Genomic DNA, 20,628 nt, shown 5'->3' with positions numbered 1-20,628 from the left:
TTTTGTTGGTCACCATGACTGGTAAGGAATAGGAGATGGGGCATCAGTAACTATTCCCTTCATCAGACGGAATACAGCATATTTCTTTGGTTTGAGCTTAGCAGGTTTTAAATAAATCATATCAATAAAAGTGCAGCTTTGCATGTCACATAGATTTTGGGCAATATTCAATAATTTCTGAAGCATTTCACATACCTGAAACATCTGTGATAATATTCATTAGTTTCTATGAGCTTCTGGAAGAATAAAGGAGCAAAAACCAGTGCCAACAGCACTAGTTTACCTTGTGAGGAGGATAAAGCAGCAAATGCAGTTTATGACATCTTGATTTTCAATATCTCTTTAGTATCTCATCACCCAACATATACAAAGTATTTTTCCTAATTCTCTTCCTTCTAGGAGTTACTCACGTGTAAACTTTGAGAACAAAATCCTTCTCTTCTTTTATTTCAGAGACTGACTGAAGGACATCCATGATGCTCAATACTGCACAGCCATAGGGACGGCGATAGTGTAAATGAGGGGGGCCTTTTTTTGAATCATTTAGCAACATGCGACCTAAAATTAACAGAAATTTAAAACATTAGAGATTCACATGCAGTCATTCTGTCTATTTTGTTCTATTATCCCTCTGAGTATGCATACCTACAGTAAGTTTCAACCACAGCTTGCAGACTTTCCTATACTTCTGTATTGGGTCTGGCTGAGATGGAGTTCATTTTCCCCACAGTGGCCCTCATAGTGCTGTGCTCTGTATTGGTAGTTAGAAAAGTGTTGATAACACACCAGTTTTGGCTACTGCTGAGCAGCGCTGGTGCAGCATCAAGGCTGTCTCTCCAACATTCCCCCCACCTGACTCAGTAGGCTGGGGGTGGGCAAGATCTTGGGAGGGGACATAGCCAGGACAGCTGACCCAAACTGACCAAAGGGGCTTTCCATACCAGGTGGTGTCTGCTCAGCAATAAAAGCTAAGAGAAAGGAGGAGGAGAGGCGGCATTTGTTATTACAACATTTGTCTTCTGGAGCAACCGCTATGCGTACTGAAGCCCTACTTCCCGGGAAGTAGCCAGACATCGACTGCTGATGGGAATTAGAGAATAAATCTTTTGTTTTCCTTTGCTTCCACATGCAGCCTCTGCTTTTGCTTTACTAAACTGCCTTTATCTTGACCCATGAGGTTGTTTCCATCTTGTTTTCTCCCTCACCCTGTCCTGCTGAGGAGGGCAGTGATAGAGCAGCTTGGTGAGCACCTGGCATCCAGCCAGGGTCAACCCACCACAACTTCTCACTCTTTTTTCTTCTTACACTGTTTCAAATCCAGAGGTCTATTTGGACCCACCTGACCCACTGGGCTACTCTGATTAAGGCACATTCACCTCATTTAATTAACAGAATGCCCAAGGGCAAAGTGAACAGCATCATGTCTGGCCATCTTGGATTTGCAGCTCCACGACACATATTTGCACCTAGCTGGGCTGACTACAAATCATCTGTTGAATGAGCTGAGAATACAGCTTGTACTTGCCTCTGTGGTCCTTCCATTGTAGTCCAATATTTACACAAATTTTCATTTTATACAATTGCTTTAAGAAAATGTATTTTATGTTGTGTCATTTATTATGTTTGTCTTGGAGCGCATAAAGGAGAATTCTGAGGTACAAAGCTGCTCAATGATTAAGTTCCTATTGTTCAAGCAGTTCTTTAATAGCGTAAAAAATGCCAAAACGAGAAAAATCACTATGATAATCTAAGCCAACTTGTAACATTACACATGATAATTTGTCCAGCACTTCTTGCATCAAGATTAAAAATCTGAGTTTGAACTACAGCATATCTTTCTATAAGCTTCATTTGTCATCTCAAACAACACAGAGTAATTCTAACTTTTAGACGCTTTATGACACAGTGAAGTCAGATAATGAAAAACTGATCCTTGTAACACATTTGTGACTTAGAAGGCGTATTGTCATTCACAGGACAACACAACACAGCTATGGTTTCACTAAGCTGTTTAGACCTTCTGTACTTCAGAAAAGGTATGTGACTGGTAATGGATGCTAGTAGTGAACGGGCTGGAAATAGGGTTAAATACCCTTTCACTGTAAACGCTGCCATTTTTTAGTTAACTGAAAACCTGAAAAACATGAAAGACAGTGCACTACTCAGTTGTTTAGAATAATACAACTAAAGAGACTGTTATTCCTACTATATGTTGTTAACATTTTAGGCCTAAATATTTGAAATAAGTTATACTTAACATAGGTAAAATATTCACTTGCTAAATTCTCAGTGAAAGTACACACATTCATAATTTAGAAGCATTTAACTCCCTGTTACTAATTATATCCTTTTTAACTGGAACTTTTTTCTAACCAACACTTTCCACCTAAAAGAGATTCCAGCTATTTAATGCATGTACCAGAGTTCACACAGTCACTTCACTTAAACACACTGCTGGACTAAAAAATTCATCTAGCTGTCCATGCACTACTTTGAACACTGCGCTATACTGTATAAGATACATTCTAAATTCAACTTCGATCATAAACACTTTCCATTCTCACTACTGCAAATCTAAAAAAAGAATAAATGAAGCCTACCCTGGCCTACAAATAGTCAGAGAAACCCACTCTATGAAAGGTGACTAGTCAACTGAATTAGCGTGGAAGGGCCTTCTCCCTTGCGTAGGGTCAGGTCTAGGCACTACGCATCCAGATCTCTCCTTTGGATAGCTCTAAGAGAGCAGCCCAGAGAACCTGTAAAGAAGCAAGTGTGTGCTGCTAAATGTTGGGCTGCAAGCTTGATAGGTGGCCAGCAGGCAGGTACTGCTGTTGATGCTCCTTTTTGGCATCTGCAGGTAGAACAAACACCCAACTGGTGTGACAGCTTCCCTGCTCTTATATTTTATAGGCATCTCCCTAAACTTAAGTGTGGCTTCTTGGAAGCACTGCAGACTCCTACAGCAGAAAACAGATCTTTACATATATTTTTTTAACAGTCTCTGATTTACTAGATGTGAATGGCCAGGTATACCGATGTCCTGCCCTGTAAACTAGCTATATATCATCAGTAAAAAGATTTGAAATTTTAGAACACTAAACAAAAAGCCTTTTTAGTTCCTCCCTCCTACCCTAAATGTGGTGTTTAATCGAGTGTTTTGTTTCAGGCTGAGAAAAAAAAATAATTAAAAAAAAATCACTGTTAAACAGTCATCAGTAACCTTATAATACTTAGCTACATATGGTCTGAATATTAATCTCAGCAGATAACAATGGTCTATGACTGAGTTTTCTACCTGGTTAAATCATGATGTCAGTTAATTAAAAAATATATTTAAAAATACCGTAAAAACATTGTTAATTATATATATTTTAAGCATTAAATCATACTGTACCTATTCGAATTACATGGGCAACTATGTACAAATCTCTCTTCATGTCCTTGCTGCTGAGATCCTAAAAGATTGGAAAAAATATAGACATTAAAAAAAGAACACACTGCACTTCCAAAATTAAGTGCCTACAAAACTCCCATGAACAGGGACCACTCAGTATTACTCTCCATACATTTACCTCCTCCCCCTTTCAATAAGAGAAAGCATTATTATTTCTAATTTAAAGACAAGAAAAATAAAGTATAGAAGGATTATATTTGGTTGGAATGTTCTTTAAAATGAAATTAAAGATTCTGACTCCATTGACTAGCGATGCTGTATCAAAATTCTGGCAAACGTTTAAAATGTTCATTTAATCTTAATTCAAACACATTATTTGACTGTATTAAATTTACATAGTAAATTTAAACCCCTGAGTTACCTTAACTGCAACCTATTCTGGCTTCCTTCACCCCAGCCCCTGACTGCAGGACCCAGACCTGTCCCTAACCCTGTTCTTTTGCTTCTGCTTTCCTTTTTTGGTTTTTGACTTCTCATTGTGTAGTCTTAGTCTCAAATGACGGCTCTAGAAAAAAATATGCAGCATGACTGTCAGAATTTAGATAAAACTTCAAGCGTGTTTTGAACTAATCTCCGTTTTATGGGTGGATGGGTGCAGTTCCTCAAAACAAGCAAAAGTCTGAAAAGGAAAAAAAGTAGAAGACTCAGAAACATGGTTTATTTTAATGTTTTTCAACGTGCAGCTTTAACCCTCTTTCATATGATATATGTTGATTACATTACGAAAGCAGCAAGGCAGTGTCTCAACCATGCATAGAACCTACAGGTGCTACCTGTATGAGTTGATGGGAGCCAAGGGCAGCTAGTTCATAGCTGACCTTCTTAAAAGTCCAAAAGCAGGGTAGGCTGCACCCAGACTGCTGACTGGAAATGCTCTCTGCCCCATTCTAACTGCTGAAACACGCCAAGGCATTATTTGCAGATCACAGTAGCTGGAAAGAGCCACATTTCGCTAAAAACATTCTAATAGTTTAGTGACATAGATGGTCACTCTCATATTTAGTACATTCCAAACAGTGATAGGGTATTGGAAAAACTAAGAAATAAACTCAGTTTTAAGATGAGGTAATCGCTTAGCAAAACACAGGACCTTAAGATCCCCCACAAGTTATTGTTATGGCAAGCAACTACATACATGGATGAAAATTCTGAAATCCCATGTCAAAGAACAGCAGGTCAAAACTTTTAAAAATGAGCTTGAAGAAAAGCCAAAAAATGGGAAAGGGAGAACCTACGGAAGCATAAAAGGAAAGCTGAAGCTAATGAAGACAAAAAAGTATTATTGACCCTAACAAAACTTTAATAATAAAGAAAATAAATTAAGAAAATATGCGTAGACTACTTTTCAATATTCATTACTGCAGCATTTTGCATTCACATGTTAGAAGCTGTCTTAATTGCAATTTCTTTGGTATGTTGTATTTTTTTTTTCTGATAACATTATAAACAAAGCAAATTCTAAGAAGTCGTCCCCCCCTCTTCTTTTTTTTTAACTTAGAGGAAAGATATAAGAAACACTTCTTCCTAAAAACATTAGCATTGTTCAACAAGTTCTCCTTATGTTACTAACCTCCAAGACAAGATTTTAAACAGGTAATATGTACTGTGAGAATATTCATTTGTGTTTTAGACTCTGATGCAAAAAGGCTCCTTGTGCTCTACAGCAACAGCTGTTGCCTCTCTTTCTCCACTCTGCAAAGTGCTACCATCTTATTGTTATGTACTGATTTATGCCATACGGCCTCCAAATTCTCCCCAAATGTAAAGGGCATCGCTCCAGCCATTTCTCAGGAGAAGAGCAACTGGAAACACCAAATGATTCATGTATTGTTCCTACAAACGTGGGAGAGCGAGTGAAGTGTGTATGCACGTGAAAGAGAAACATCCAAAAAGAAGGTTTTAAGCTCAGTTACTGTTGTTCACTTTACTCCTCCCCTTACACTGAAGCAATTGACATCACCTCACGTCATTCTAAAAATTTTTTTTTTGTTGGTTTGCACAAAATGTTTTCAACATAAGGCTTTTTAAAAACAGCTCTAGGGCTCTATATATGACTTCGCAAGCAATTTGAGATGATAGCTATGTGTTCATGTTTCTTCACTAGTTTTTCTTCCTTTTCAATTGAATAAAGAAATCCAACCCAGCAGTGACGGTCCCTTCTAAAATGTACAGTTCTATGGGGAGAACAGCACTGGTGGGTTTGTCTATGCACAAACGTAGCTTGGCCTTCTAATACTACTTTTTTTTTGAAAATACAATGCAAAAATCAACTTGAAAAATGTCAGATAAAATCTTGTATTTTTCTTTTTAAAAAAACACAACTAAGTGGTATTAAAAACACTGTAAAAGGAAATAATGCAATTTTTATATAAAGGGGAGAGGAAATTTTAAACTGTGGACATCTAAGTTCTGTCATTCCTAGTCTGAAACAATTTAGTGAATTAAAAATTGTATTTTGCTGGAAGTTAAAACATGAACCTTAAGTGATACAGCAGATTTCTTTCCCGTGTGACTTCAGAAACCAAATCTCAACACCTGAGATTATGATGACAATGTGCATAAACACGGAACTTCAGATTATAGTGACATATAGCACAATAAAATCTGTGCACAGTGACTGAGAACTAGGCATAAAGAGAATTTATTCTAAGGAGAAGTTTCAGTCCCTTTCAAACAGCATTATATTGCTAAATTACAGCAGGCAAGCAATAAATTCATGGCTGTATCCGCTTACTCTGTTTAAAAGGAGCACTGTATTTCCCTAGGCAGCATAGGCAGAGTTGCAAATACGCTGTTTGGTATGCTTACCAGCTAGCAGATCACGTCTCTCTGAAGCCAAAGAATTAAGCTATATAAATCTTCCTTAGTGTTTTCTCTTCAAGTCTTATTTTGCTGCTGCATAAATAAGGGAACATACTTTCTAGGCTTTCTTCATCACCTAACATACCAGTGTAGCATATGGTAGGCTTTATCTTGCATGTCTTGGAGAAATTGAAGTTCCGTGATAAGAAGGGATTTGACATAGTTTTAATCTCAGTAGTGCCTGACAATACCTTTTAAAAGCAAAAAAACTTGGAGGTAGTACTTAATAGTCTAGAGAGTAATATATTTTTGAAAATATCTGTGATTTGATCTGGGAATTTTATTATACTATTAGATTACCAGTTCTAATTAACAGCAATTTAGAGAACTATTTTTTCAAAGGGCAGCTGTCAAAATATCAGAAAATGGTAGGGCATGCACATATTGCTGGGTTCACACTTTAGTCGTTTTTCAATTTCACAAAAAATATACTGTGTCACACTCAAAAGACAAAAAATGTGGGCCCAGATGGCCTTGTATTTCATTTTGTACAGCAGAGGCTTTTTACAAGGCGAGAAGTTCTTACTATGACATGGACCAAATAATCAAAAAACCCCAACCCCTGTGAGGAAGTGTTTAGAGAATTTTTTTGCAGAAAATCCATGCACATGACTTAGGACCCAGAAGAGGACAAACCACGTTTATTATTTGCTTGCATGCAATATAAAGAAATCAATTTCCAGAAAGGTGTTCTTAGCACTGCATCCACAGGGGCTTTATTTCCCACATCCTTCTGAGCTTCTTAAACGATAAACAAAATAATTTCATAATAATTCTAATTGCATGGCTTTTTAGAAAATCACCCCTAATTTTTTTTCCTCCATTTTGGGTATGGAAAAGAGTTACACTATTATAATGGTTAGGTCTTTCCAATGCTGGTTTCAATAAAAGTTTAACTGTAAGTTGAAAAAAACAAACACCAACACCACCACCCTCAAAACAGTGGAATCAAGGATACCCGACTGCCACTAATTAGTTATTTAAACAGCTTTACCAAATTCAGTTGCCAATCTCATAGGCCACAGAGAGTAAGATATTTAACAAAAATAGCAAGCTTATACTGTGTAATTATGTCTGAATTCAGACACAGGAATGTTTCTAAAGTGTGCATAAGCTGAGGTGTGCTTGAGTGAGCATTAATCTTCAGAGGAAGCAATTTCTCACCTTTGCTATGATATGACAGCAGATCTAAATAGAAAACCTACATAATTTTGATATCTTACACAAGGAGACAGCTGAACCCCTAGAAGCAACAGAGATACCAAGAAGAGACAGGGATACGTTGAATTATCTAAGATATGGGGCTTCTTGCCTCTGGGAAAGGTTAGAGTTTTAGAAAGATACTGCAGGGTGGTGGGGAGGGTGAGGAAATAAAGTCAAGACTATCACAAACTTGGGAACAAACCTGAAAATCATAGAACTATCTTATTTTGGAAGCATTTCAAAATTAAGAAATTATGATAAGATAGAACCATTGCAGATAAAATGGTTATTTAAAAAGCTATTCTTTGTTGCTCCTTTGCTACATACTTTGGGAAGTTCTTTGAATATACTGATGAAAAATATTGTATCAGAACTGTGTAATATTTTTGCACAGATAATTTTCCCTATTATCATAATTCATGTTACATAGAGTATACATTCTTCCAGAGAGAGTGACAGACAACAAGTCTAAGCACCTTGGAGAGCTGATAACTGCAGCAGCTTTGGTATTTTTGTATAGTTAAATAGAAGGGTAACTTGGAGTGATCTCTGGTCAGAAGGATAGGTGCTATAGAGTGGCACATGTCTGCAATACTCAGGGCTGGCCTCTTTCTCTTCTGGAACTGTTATGTCCCTGGCCATAGCATATCATTATTCTTTTTGTATTTTTGAAACCGTGTAAAGGCTGGTTTGCAGGTCACCAGAGCAAAACTATTTCACACTGTTTGTAACACAGTGTGAAACAGGACAGTTGTTACATGACCCTAAGTAGTGCGGCATCAGTGTAGATGGGGAAGTTTGATGGTGAAAATCTTTTTAAGAATGATGAACCTCAGAGGCCAGAAAGTGCCAAACCTGATATGAACTAGTCTGTGCTGCCTTTGGGGAATAATCCTTAGAGCAACTCTTAATCCTACATTCAACCTTTTTGCATGATCCAGATGCCAGTGCTGAAGTTTGCTCCCTGGCCACATTTCTCTTGGAAGAGAAAGATCTTGGGTTTGAGTTACTAACAGTGGAGGCATCAGTGCCAATAGCAATACTAAAACACTGTTACCTCTGCTAACACTTAATCAGCTGGTAGCACTTTGCTGATGGTATCAAAACCAGAACTGCTACTGATGTCAGCATCAATGTCAGTGCTATTTTTGGATTGACGTGCATCTCTCATAGCCAGATGGAGGCAGAATTGAGCATCCTTACCTCTGGGTTGATAAGCTCTGTTCCTTAAGAGGAGAAATTCAGCTATCTTCTTAGAGGATAGAAGGGAAAGGCTGGCAACCATGCCTATTTCAGTGTCCAGCCCTGCTTGACCTTAGAGGATTTCACTGCCAGAACTAAAGCTTATACCAAAGCTGTCCACCATCTATTTTCTTCACTGGAGGTAAAAATACTTCTGCCAAAGAGATTCTAGCATGTGCACTAGCTAAAGGTGTGTCACGATGGAAAGTGTTTATCACACTTGGGATCCGAAATTCCTTACAGTTATTCTGTGATGAGCTGTTAAGTTTCAGTGTCTCTAGATTTCCATATTCTTTCTGCGAAGTGACAGATAAAATCATGGTCTGACACATGATTCTGAGGCAATTTTTAACAGAACCTAAGACCAGTGCAGAATGAATATTAAAACCTGCAAGTTTTGAGACTAGTATTTTGGCATAACCAAAACCATAAAACAAGAAGGCAGGTGGGAGGTGAGTCTGAAGAATTAAAAGGAAGTAACTCTTAGCTGGCTATTTCACTCCCAACTGAGGTATCATCTGGTAGGAGTCACAGATGGATATTACTTATCCTGTCTTTCTGGCACAGATGGTTAAAGACTGCTGGTACAGTTGGTCGTATCTGCCTTGCGTCAGGACAGCGTAGCTATTTGCACAGACCTGCTGTAGCAATGTAGGAAGGCATAGTGTTTCCTTTATCACAGCTAACCCTCTGTAGCTCAACTCGGCTGCTGCTTCTGCAGCACATCCCGGTCTCTCTGTTCCATCACACACACCGTGCTGTCAACCCGGGAGGCTACTGCTGCACCACCTGCTTGGGGCTGCTACACGGACTCTGGAATGGGCCATGACAAAAATCTGTTTGGAGAATTTTCTGTTCTTCTGTGTCTGTGTGTGGTTGTATTTGTTTTTCTAACTTTGATTCTGAAAAAAAAGTGCCTTGCTTTATATTCAGGCCAATGCAGCTTTTTCCTGTGCCCTGTTATCTAAGAGCATAGTACATGCAATGAAAATAGTCAAAATTTCAAACTATAAGCAGGAACAAATGCACTTAGGAGTACTTCAGAATATTTACTTAGCCATAAAAATAGTTTAGAAGTACGTCCATTTTCTTACGTTAACATTTAGATATAACCATAACAAAACTTAGAAACAGCTTCCATTCTACTCAATATATTGGAAAGGAAGAATTCGGGGTTTTTTTCCCCCCTCAGGGTGACTACATCTACAATCATACTATGCAAGGGAAGAAGAAAGGGAACAGACACGTACTGTGAAAAGCGCACACATTCGATCTATCTTCTCTGGATTCCTGGGGCCTCCGTTCTTGTTTAACCTCACCATAAACCTCTCACTAAAAAGCAAACAATATTAAAAAAAATAAACAAGAGTTTCATGTACACACTTCAACATAAAAATACAGGTAGGTATGTTTGGTTTTTTTTTTTAAAAGATGCACTAGGTATTATAATTTTTTTAATATGCCAAAGCATATGAAGCAGTATTCACTGATCTAGATAAAATTACATGGAACAGGATAGAAGACTTAATAGCAAGTACTCTGCATGCGAAAACATCATGTTGATCCATATTCATGATGCAATAACATTAAAATAATGTGAATATATGAAGCACAGGATTTGAACACATTACAAGTACTTCAGGCAAAGGCTAAGGCACACTTGCTGAAGCGTATACTGCCTTTGGTAAAACTCAGTTCATTAAAATTGACTCAAAACTAAAAGTAACAAGAATACGAATTAAGCAAGCTCCTTCAACGTATGCTATTTATAGAAGAAATTTACTAATTCAAACACATTAAGATTAAATTGATAGAACTGCTTATCAATCAAATTAAACAGTCCTTTTACCAGCAAAACCAGTGTGTATAGCCAGACTGCAAAATAAATAATCCTTACTATGGATGGTAAACCATGGACATTGATATTATTTCTTAAGACAGATGGAGGATTTATGTATACAAATAAATTAGCTGAGTAAGAGTAATTTATTCACTAGATATGCAACAACACACTAAGTATTGACCAGAATTTTCTTCCTACAGATTCACAGAAATAAAGCAAGAGCACACCATTAAATCTGCTAGTTACATTTCCATTATATCACAGATCCTTTCAATTTTATCCAGTACGACTGTATCAACTTCGGTAACCTTTATTTGACTACAACACATTTTCCAGCAAATTATCCACTGTTGGCCTGAAAAATATGAAAACGTAGACTACACACTACTTCCTTTGCCAGCTTGCTCCAAAAGGCTATTCAACCCTACTGTTAAAATGCATGGGTTAACATCAGCTTGGGAATGTCTGGTTTCAGTGTTTAGGCACTGCTTTTTGTTACACTTTGTTCTGTACATTAAAGAGCCCTTTAGAAAAGCTGATTTCTTACAGGGTAGTGATATCAGTCATTAATTGTATTATGTAATCAAATATATCTCCAAACAAGAAAGGAATTTAATGCTGTTAAGAAATTCAAGAAAAAGTGCTGGAATCATTTTATAGAACTTACCCATAGTGCAATTTTTCAACACCATTTCATGAACAGGTCTAAAAATGTAAGTTTGTAACAGTCTAGTACTGGTACCACCTACACCATAAATACAAACACACACATAAGTGTATTTCACCCATATGAAATCAAGGCCCTAATAATCCTAACTGTAATTTATCACACATCATATATTAGCCTTTTTACCACAGCATTATGCTCTGAGTTCATTTGAAGCAACCTGTCCATTATAAATACTGATATATTTTCAGAATGGCTACTTTTTTCAGAATGGTCCCTAATTCTGTAAGCATGACTCATACATCTTGTTACACACCTTTGCATGTTTATTTGCCTAAGTTTATCTTGCTAAGCAATCCAGATCATGCTCTCTGGCTGTTTCACTCTCCCTGTTACTCACTATTATTCCAATCTCCACGTATCCCACAACCTCATTCAGTAATAATTGTAATTAATTTGCAGCAGATGCTTATAAGCTCAGAGATAGCTAACATGCCCCAAAGAAACCCACAAGAAACAGATATTTGATGATTCTTGACCTAGAACTACTTTTCCGAGATGTCAATTAGTAAGTTAAGAATGTTTTAGCAAACGCTTTAATGGCGTGGTATAATCTAATCTTTCAGTAAGAATTTTATGATGTATTAAGTGGAGTGCAGTACAATATTACAACTTCAGCACACTACAGGAACAGTTACACTACAATATTACATCTTCATATTTACCTCTATCTACCTAACAGATAAATAAAAAAAAGGTCAGAATTTTCAAAATAAGACCTATTGTCAATAAAAACACATTAATTACATTCTTAACCTTTATCATTAACTCAGTCTTGTGCCCATTACTTTGCTGGTAACTAATTAAGGTTGTGAAAACACACAGTAGCAAGCAATTCAAGCAGGATGGCCAAAGTGGTTGCTTCTGCCAGCTGTTTGCCTCAGTCCTGTGCTGCTCCTGCGAAAGGGCCACACAAACAGGACCTCCAGCACTACCTGAGCAATTACACTGCAGAACTCTAAATATTAACACAAACTGAAACAGATGTTAGTTTAGTGGCAGTTACAGTTGTTGGCATTCAGCTGTCCCTACTCAATGAATTTCCGAAGAGGAGCAGGCAGGACAGTTACAGTGATGCTCCCAGGTAAGCTCTGGTTAATACAGGGAATAAACCAGAAGATAAATTTTATAACATCAATTTCCAAACAGGACTCATGCTTTATATCATTAAGAATATGTAGTAATTTAAAGAGATATCAACTCATAGCCATGTTCTTTACAAGCTGCAGCAATAAATGTCAATATTTCCAATACCTTCAAAAACACGGCTTAGGGAGACTTTAATCTTAATAAATCCATTTAATTTTAACCCTTGAATCAGTTTAACTGTAAAATCTTTCATTTAGAAAATTAGGAGGTAACATACATTTCACTTCTGTTACAAGTATAATTTGTAAAGCATGTCTCCTTCCATAGAGAAGTAAAATTCCTTAAAAAAAACCAAATAAAAAACTATCATGAACTACAGAGCTACAAAAGTTACTTGCATAAAATAAACATTGGTCCTCTTTAAAACTGAACGTGAAACAGTGATAATTAAATGATTGTAATTTATTTGTTAAATGTAAATTTGCCAACACCCTCTATTAGTACACTGAAAAATACTTACTCTGGCTTATGCCTATTAACCCTGTCCCATTTTTAAGGGTAAGAGCACAAAATGGATCAATACTACACAAACAAGATCTCTGGCAAACAATTCTTTCACTTCTGCTGCTGGGAATGTAATCCATCCACCAAACAGGGGTGCAACAGATGAACACAAAGCTAATACATGCAGCCTAGGATCAGGAGCAACCAAGACAACAAGCAGCCTGCCAGTTGAAGATTAGGAGCAATATAAATCATGTCTGCAGAGGAAAAAGTATTCACTGGTGAAGAAGTCCATCCAAAATCAAAGCGTAAATCAAAGCTGGCTCACTCCTATTTGATTGCAAAAATCCCTGGAAGTTATTGTACCCTATATAACAAACACCTGGAATACCTTCACTTTCACTGCAGTGCAGTGGTCAGATCAAGGCTGGTTCTCTTAATTCAGAGGATGACTGATGTTCTGAAGGGAAAACAAACCACTAGCAGAGCACCAAGCTCTTCTGCGAGATGAAGAATGATTTACAGAAAGAGAAAAGAGAAATTTGAAAATGTACTTCTGACTATTTTCAAATTCTGGGATAAAAATACAGAAAATATATACTACTATCCAATATTATAGAAGCAGAAGGTGCTGGTCCACAGATAAACTGAGTTGAGGGCAAAAATAAGACAAATCATAACAATGGCCCTCCATATGAAAGGTCCATCTTACCCTACTCTCCTGCCTCCAACAATGTCTAGTAGTGGATAATTAGGGAAAAAATAGAAGAATAAAGAAAGCATACGGTAATATCCTGCTGATATGTACTATCAGCTTACACCAAAGTGAAGCTCGAGAATAGCAGCAGTATTTTTGAGTTTAATAGTCCTGGATATACTGAACCCAGGGAAGTATTCAGGCTGCCGAGCTTAAAAAATTCTGACTAGTCATTTACAGACTTACTATTAGAGAATGAACTTTATTGTAATTTATAATATAGGCATGTACCATACAAATGCATATATGCATTGTATAACATAACTTAAAAATCTAAGAATTAAAATTCATTAAATTGAAATTCTTCAAGAAATAATGTTATAACTGCTCTTTTACCTCCACTGATCTCAGAAATAACATTACATATTATATTTTAAATCTCCAGTAAGTTTTATATTTTTGAACTCCCCAACACAGGTTTTCTTTGAAAAATTATTTCAGCACTAATGAGCATTTCATTTTCATAACTGAAGTTGAATACAATACTGTATGCCACAGAATCCTGTGCAGGCTGTCCCTCTGACAATGACAGAGAAGGGACTGTCAAGTCTTTGAGCTGTCTATTTATACTTGATTCATTACCAAAAGTTGTATTGCTTAGTCTGCTTTCAAAACATTCAAAGAGAGATATTCTGGAGGCTCATTTGATAGTCTCTTGCAAGGTTTTACTCCATTAACAAGTGGTAATCTTTTAAAATTTGCAATTCACCCTTTTTCTTGTTACAGCCACAGAGAAAATCTGGTTCCTGTCCCCATATTCCAGTGCTTTTCAAGAAATGAAGCAGACCACCGTCTTTTTCACCTGCCTATTCATCAACTGTTCCCTTATTTCCGCGCTACCTCCATAACAACCTTTCAATTCCTTCCTTTTATTTCCAATCCTCCCTTGAGTCCTCTTGAGCTTGTGTCACTAACTAATTAAGGGGACTTGGAGGCTACCGCAGCATTTGGGAACTGTGGAACATGAAGAGGCATTCTGTCAAAGGAGAGATCCACTGACAGGACAAGGAGAATGAAAAGACAGCGGTGCTAATAGGCAATCTTAAAAGACTAAAGCCACCTTGAGTTCTTCCACCCTTCCTTGCAGGTCATTTCTCCTAAACTTACAGTTTTGTTTCTCATCTCCAGAATTTCCCTAATCTTTGGTATTACTGTTCAAGAATCGTTTACAGAAACGAGTCTAAATATTCCACTAAGGTCTTACTAGTGCTGATAATGTTAGCATATCCTGGAATGGGACTTGAACCTTTTTACACACTGTTGACCCATATTATGAACTAGTTAGTCAGATGCTCCCCATTTTACAACTGTGAATTTGTTTCTATGTCAAAGGAAACCAGGAAGAATAACCCTGTTTTCAATGATCTGAAGATCCACTGCCTTCAGCTATCATTATAGCTCCTTCTTTAGACAAAGATACACACATTTAGGGTCAAGAAACTTCACGGGAATTCAGTCAATTTCTTATTTTGGGAGCTACTTCTTTTGAAAGAGTTCAGCCTTCATTGGGCCTATTCCTCAAGCTTATCTTCTGCACAAAGACAAAAGCACGCACAGAATCTAGACAACATTAAAGTCCAGTTTAGTAAGATCAAAATATCAAATCTGAGTAAATTTCATATGGACATTACTGCCCATGTTTTTATGCATTAAGCATTATTCTTATTATAACTGAATATACTCTAATTGCTTAAGAAAACAGACACATGCTACTCTGTTTAAAAAAAACCTCAAATAAAACTTAAGGAATATTTAAAACCCCAGTAGTTGTAATTGCCAAATGAGTGGTAGAAACAAAGTATGGGGACATACTGAGTATTTGATGCAATCTGACTGCTTGATCAAACTACTGTCAAAAAAACAAAACAAAACAAAAATTCATTTTCAGCTATTCTGAAAATACACTGAAACCAGTTCTCTCTTGCATAAAATTGGAGATAAGTGCACCAAAACAGAGAAAAAAATTAACATTTTACCTTGTTGAGTTCAGACCTAAGACGTGCCACACCAGTAGCAGTATCTTAAACAAAAGCGTATTTATTCCTTTTGCTCCTACATGCTATAAGCAATCTTCAATTTCTCTAAGTGCAACATCTCCTCCTGCGCTAACTCACATCACAGTGAAACCACCTCTTGTGCAGCAATAAGTCAGGTTTTACAATCACTCGCATCATCAGTAATTGCTAAAGCTACTCAAATATAGGAAACATTGCTCTGATAAGAAAAGCCAAACAGCTTCTTGTTCTTTTACTCGAAAGGAACAAAAATGAAAGCAGCATAGTGTCTCAACTTCTTGGCTTCCTTTAACGGTCTGAAAAGCAGGACCATACTGAACTGGCATCTCTTTCTGGAAAAAGGAAGGAAGCAATCAATGGTTTGGGACATCACATTTTCAGCATGAAGGAAGGGGCAAACAGGAACAAAATTTACTGTTGGGTGAGCAAGAGTGGCATTATGCCTGTGGGGAGTTTTTGTTGTTGAGGTTGTTTGTGGGGCTTTTTTTGCATAACATGCAAAGATGACAACAAAAGGCCTGGCAAAGAGCTTGGAAGGGATTAGTGAGCTCCCTCATATTAACTCATTGGTGGGTTTAATTAGCGTGGAGTTGTGAGGCAAAAATCCTGACTGTGTATCAATTTATGGATGTAGGTACAGCATTAATAGATGCATAGTACCAAAGTAACAGTAGCCTGTAGAGAGACTGCAGACCAATTTTCTGTCTGAATTTGAAACTGTTGATAAAGAACACAGATTTTTTTAAAAAATTCTTTACCAATATATAGGAGATTGGTTTTCTGAAGCAGAGACAGTGACACATCAGGGTGTCAATCCCCTTAAGAAGAAACTTCACATCTTGTACCTTTCCCTTGCCTTAAATAATGGTCTGGTAGCCATTTCTCCAAGAAACAAATGCCTCCTTCACCTTCTCCATTCTAATATGCCACTAAAATGGAAAAGGTACAAATCTGTTCCCTCATTTTTGTTATTTTCCTCAGTGCTTCTTATTTCCAGAGAACAACTGGGTGAACACTGAAAACCCCCAACATTTTTACAAACACCTCGGTCTTTTCTCAAAAGCTGTGTTTAACTGGGTTTTCAGAATCTAGCACTCAACCTTTCCCTTCTAAGAATAAAGGTTATTTTAAAAATATATATTGGTCCCATGACATATGTACCAGTGCGTAGTGAAAAGGGTCATGTGGTAGCAGAGAAGGTCATATAATAACTTGTGGTTTAGTCCTTAATCTTTTTTCAGTGTCTCCCTACACTTCTTTCTCGCTCTTCTAGTATCACGTAAATCCCTACCTGCATACAAAATAAAAATTCAGGAACAAAAAATCTGAAAATACTGTCACAGCAGCTAGCAGGAATAAGCTACATAGAAAGACATGCCTAACCAGCACCATTCACCTCTTTTCATCATACTGTCCTACCATTTAACCAACAGTGATAAGCATGACATTAATTAATCTCTCACAAAAAGCCCAAAACAAACACTTCTAGTCTCTTACTGAATGCTAATATGCTTGACAATAATTGTAGAATAAAAATTGAGTTGGCATATGAATGTCATAAGCTTTTTAAGACGTTACTGTAAAACATACAGGTTTTGTCCCAGATAAATCTCGAGAATAAACGCTATGCACTGCAAGCCCAGGTCAACCAGGGTAGACCTCAGGATGAGCTAGTCATTCTCTATGGCAACAGAAACCTTGCCAACACTTGCCTTCAAAATATTGCAGTCTTGCTGTGCACGCCACGTTTTGGGCAGTTTACTTCATCAATGCCATGAAATACTGCTTGCTTTCTACCACTGTGTGTCCAAACTCTTGAAAGACAACATGTTGACCAAGAAATTATGATAGGAATGACTTGTATATGACCAACATATTTTCCTAAAGCTGCAAAAAAGGGGGCTTGTTTCAAAACATTCATAAGTTAGCAGAGAAACACCATGAAAGAGATTCCTGGGGTTTGGTGGGGGGCAGATGGGACAGGGGGGAGAGGGGGAGAGAATCAAACTACAGTCTCAAAACCTTACAGTTTCCACAGGCTACTATTTTTCAGGAAAGCAATTATTGCTTTCCAATTGCCTGTGTGGTAGCAGAGGAAAAAACCCTGGCTGTACCACCCTGGCTTTTTATTTGTGCTGCATCCTGCAATATAGGTAACAGTTACAATATGAGGCTTCTTACATATGCTTGTACAACTTTATGTAAGATTAGAGAAAACATAGAATTTTATTTTCATTCCATTTGCCAAATTCATCAAAATCGATCCCGTGTTTGTCAACTGCAAAAACATTACTATGCTCAATGATCAAAACGGGTCACTACGGGACAGCACCGTATCCTGATGCTTTTGAGAACACCCTGTAGAAACTTTCTAAAAAGGAAACAAGTTTCACATCAGGACTTCTGAACTTTTATTCCAACAAGTTGGTCTCATATTCATGAAGAAAGTATACATGTACATCAATTTCAGTCATTTCCCGCTATCATAAATACTGGGTTGATTTTTCTCTTGAAAGATGATTTAAGCAATAAAAGAAAAGGTTTCTAACGAAGTACAACTGTTCACGACACCCACAATGTAAGTATGTGAAGAAATGGAAAAGTAAAGTTATGATCAAACAGTAAATAATATTGGCTCCTCCTAAGAGCTGAAGTCCCTTGTAAATACTACTTTGTGGCAAGATCACAAATACTTTTAGCAAAGCTTCCTTTTCATGAAAATATTTCAGAATGCATCTACATATTGCCATTGTACTTTAAAAGGCAGAACTCCTGAGATGATTAAGCAATTTGTTTGCAGTCCATTTTGGAGTATCCTCTGTAAAAAGCTTTTCAAGTTTATTTTCTGTTAAATATGTTGACCTTTTAGCATTGCTAATTTTTTTTCATTCTCTTGGAAAAAAAACCTAAGTCCTTACAGCTGCTCTAAGACTGATCTAATAATAAAATCTCCCAGCGCTCTGCAGAAAGAGTCTTCAGTTCTCAGTTGAAGTGCGAGAGTAAGTCAAAGCATATGTACAGAACGATACCGTGTCTGTGAAGAACTGAATTGCCATTTATAATGTAAATGAACAACGTGTACTAGATCCCATGGCACAGCAGTATTTGAGCAATCCATCATCAATAGTGGTCACTCCCAAACCCCTGAGACAGAAAGATCACCTCTGCTGAACCTTCAGTTTGCATATTGTTTGAACAATGATTCATGCACTATTTAAAGTCTTCCTTTTCAGGCAAGTGCTCATGGTGCATGTTTGGTTTCTTTCCCCCTTTTTTTTTTTTAAGGCAGCGAGGGAGGCGGGGAGGGCGGGCGGGGGTCTTTCATGAGCTGTCTTCTCCAGCAGATCTGCAATAACCCCAGTTTCAAAAAACAAGTGAAGTACATTGCTTTGATTTATGGAGTGTATTTTATAAAGACATCTGAGAGAAAAGAACACCAAATCTGTGAGGGAAATTAATCTGGCTCTGAGAAAATGACTCTAAGCAACACAGTTTGCTTCCCAGCAAATTCAGGCTTAATTCTCATGAATTATTAAGTTACCACATTGGCTAGAAGCCCCATGGGAGGATTACAGAGCTTACAGTAAGACTGTTACTGCAAACACTGGGTTTCCATAGAAACAGAAAATAGTGAAAATAACTACCTGTCATTTCTCTCTACCACATTCAAGGAAAAACCACCACAATGTTAAAAACGTTATTAAAGCTTGCAGGAGAAATGTAGCTAAACACCAATTACATTCTCCTTGGGTTCTCATGAGTCTGCCACACTTGAACTTTTGACACTGTCATTAGTATTTTTTTGTTATTTACATCATGAAAGCTACATATTTGTGTTCCTGAAAGGAATCCTCTGCATTAGCTAGAAAAAGTTTCTATTTCCAAAAAAAGAGACTTTAGTCATACAGTGTGATTCCTTAGTCCCTGCCACTGATTGTGACTTTAACTAATGAAAAGAAAGCCAGGCCAACCCTGCCACGTGGTACATGTGAAATGCTTTGACCGTAACTGTAGGGAAGACGTCTCATTTTGGATTCCACGTATTTTATAGAGTAAGTATTTTATCACCATCTCTAACCCGGGAGAAGCAAATGGTTATGAGGTCTAATACAGCAGTTGTCTCATTTAATTCTTGCTCTACAAACCACACATATCGCTGTTACTTGGCTTTGCACATGACAATTTCTGACACAGAACTGGGTTTTGACAGTGAATTTTGCAACAGAAAGAGCTCAGGTATGAAGAGTAGTATTCATTACACTGAGCCTTCCTACAGACAGAAAATTACTTGTAATGGCTTTCTGTGAGCTATGTAGTTCACCTAAACATTTTAACATGTACTTGCACCCTGCCAGTCAAGACAGCAAAATCTCTTCTAGCTGTATGTGTTCATGATACATTTTTGTTCTTTCTGAGCAGGAAAAGGGAAGAAGTAGTTCGAATACCTGCAACTAATTGATTTCTTCCTGTTAACAACTAAAAAAATCAAAATATCCCTGTAGAAAACTCTGTATCCCTGCCTATTAATATGTCATATCTCATACCCTGAAAAAAATTTTGGTGGGAAGGAGGGTGGTGGCGGTGGTGAGAAATTTAAGATTGATTTTTGTAAAAGCTCCTGTTTTATAATAGCTTTGTATTTGTAATTTTATTGGAAAGAATTAACATCTCAAACAACACCACTTACCTCTCTACAGCAACCTTCATATAAAAATCCAGATAGTAATAGTTTCTTTAAAATAGATAATATTAACAGGAAATAAGTAAGAAACCAAGCAAATTCAGATTTGGGAGAGAGATCTAGGGAATGAGAGTCAGCTGAAGCAACTGGTAGAGAAATTGAAGAGGCATTACTCCTCCTTTGCCCTTTTTTAAAAATACACAAACACATGCAAATCCCATATAAAATACTCTGTAGATTATATCTGTCCC

The 20,628-nt window shown here is 37.2% G+C and overlaps 1 protein-coding gene across 1 annotated transcript in view; it reads right to left on the bottom strand.

The window, feature by feature from the left end:
• The window catches only part of DOCK3 (dedicator of cytokinesis 3), a 208,404-nt gene that overhangs the window by 100,758 nt on the left and 87,018 nt on the right, over nt 1-20,628 (bottom strand). Inside the window, exons 9-11 of the mRNA XM_075052649.1 lie at nt 10,012-10,093; nt 3,395-3,455; nt 411-558 (exon numbers count right to left, since the gene is read on the bottom strand). Coding sequence (XP_074908750.1) covers nt 411-558; nt 3,395-3,455; nt 10,012-10,093 — 291 coding nt within the window. The remainder of the gene's footprint in view (nt 1-410; nt 559-3,394; nt 3,456-10,011; nt 10,094-20,628) is intronic.

The sequence above is a fragment of the Buteo buteo genome, chromosome 21 (genome assembly GCF_964188355.1).
Source record: "Buteo buteo chromosome 21, bButBut1.hap1.1, whole genome shotgun sequence".
Lineage (NCBI taxonomy): Eukaryota > Metazoa > Chordata > Aves > Accipitriformes > Accipitridae > Buteo > Buteo buteo.
This window is presented reverse-complemented; position numbering and strand designations above follow the sequence as displayed.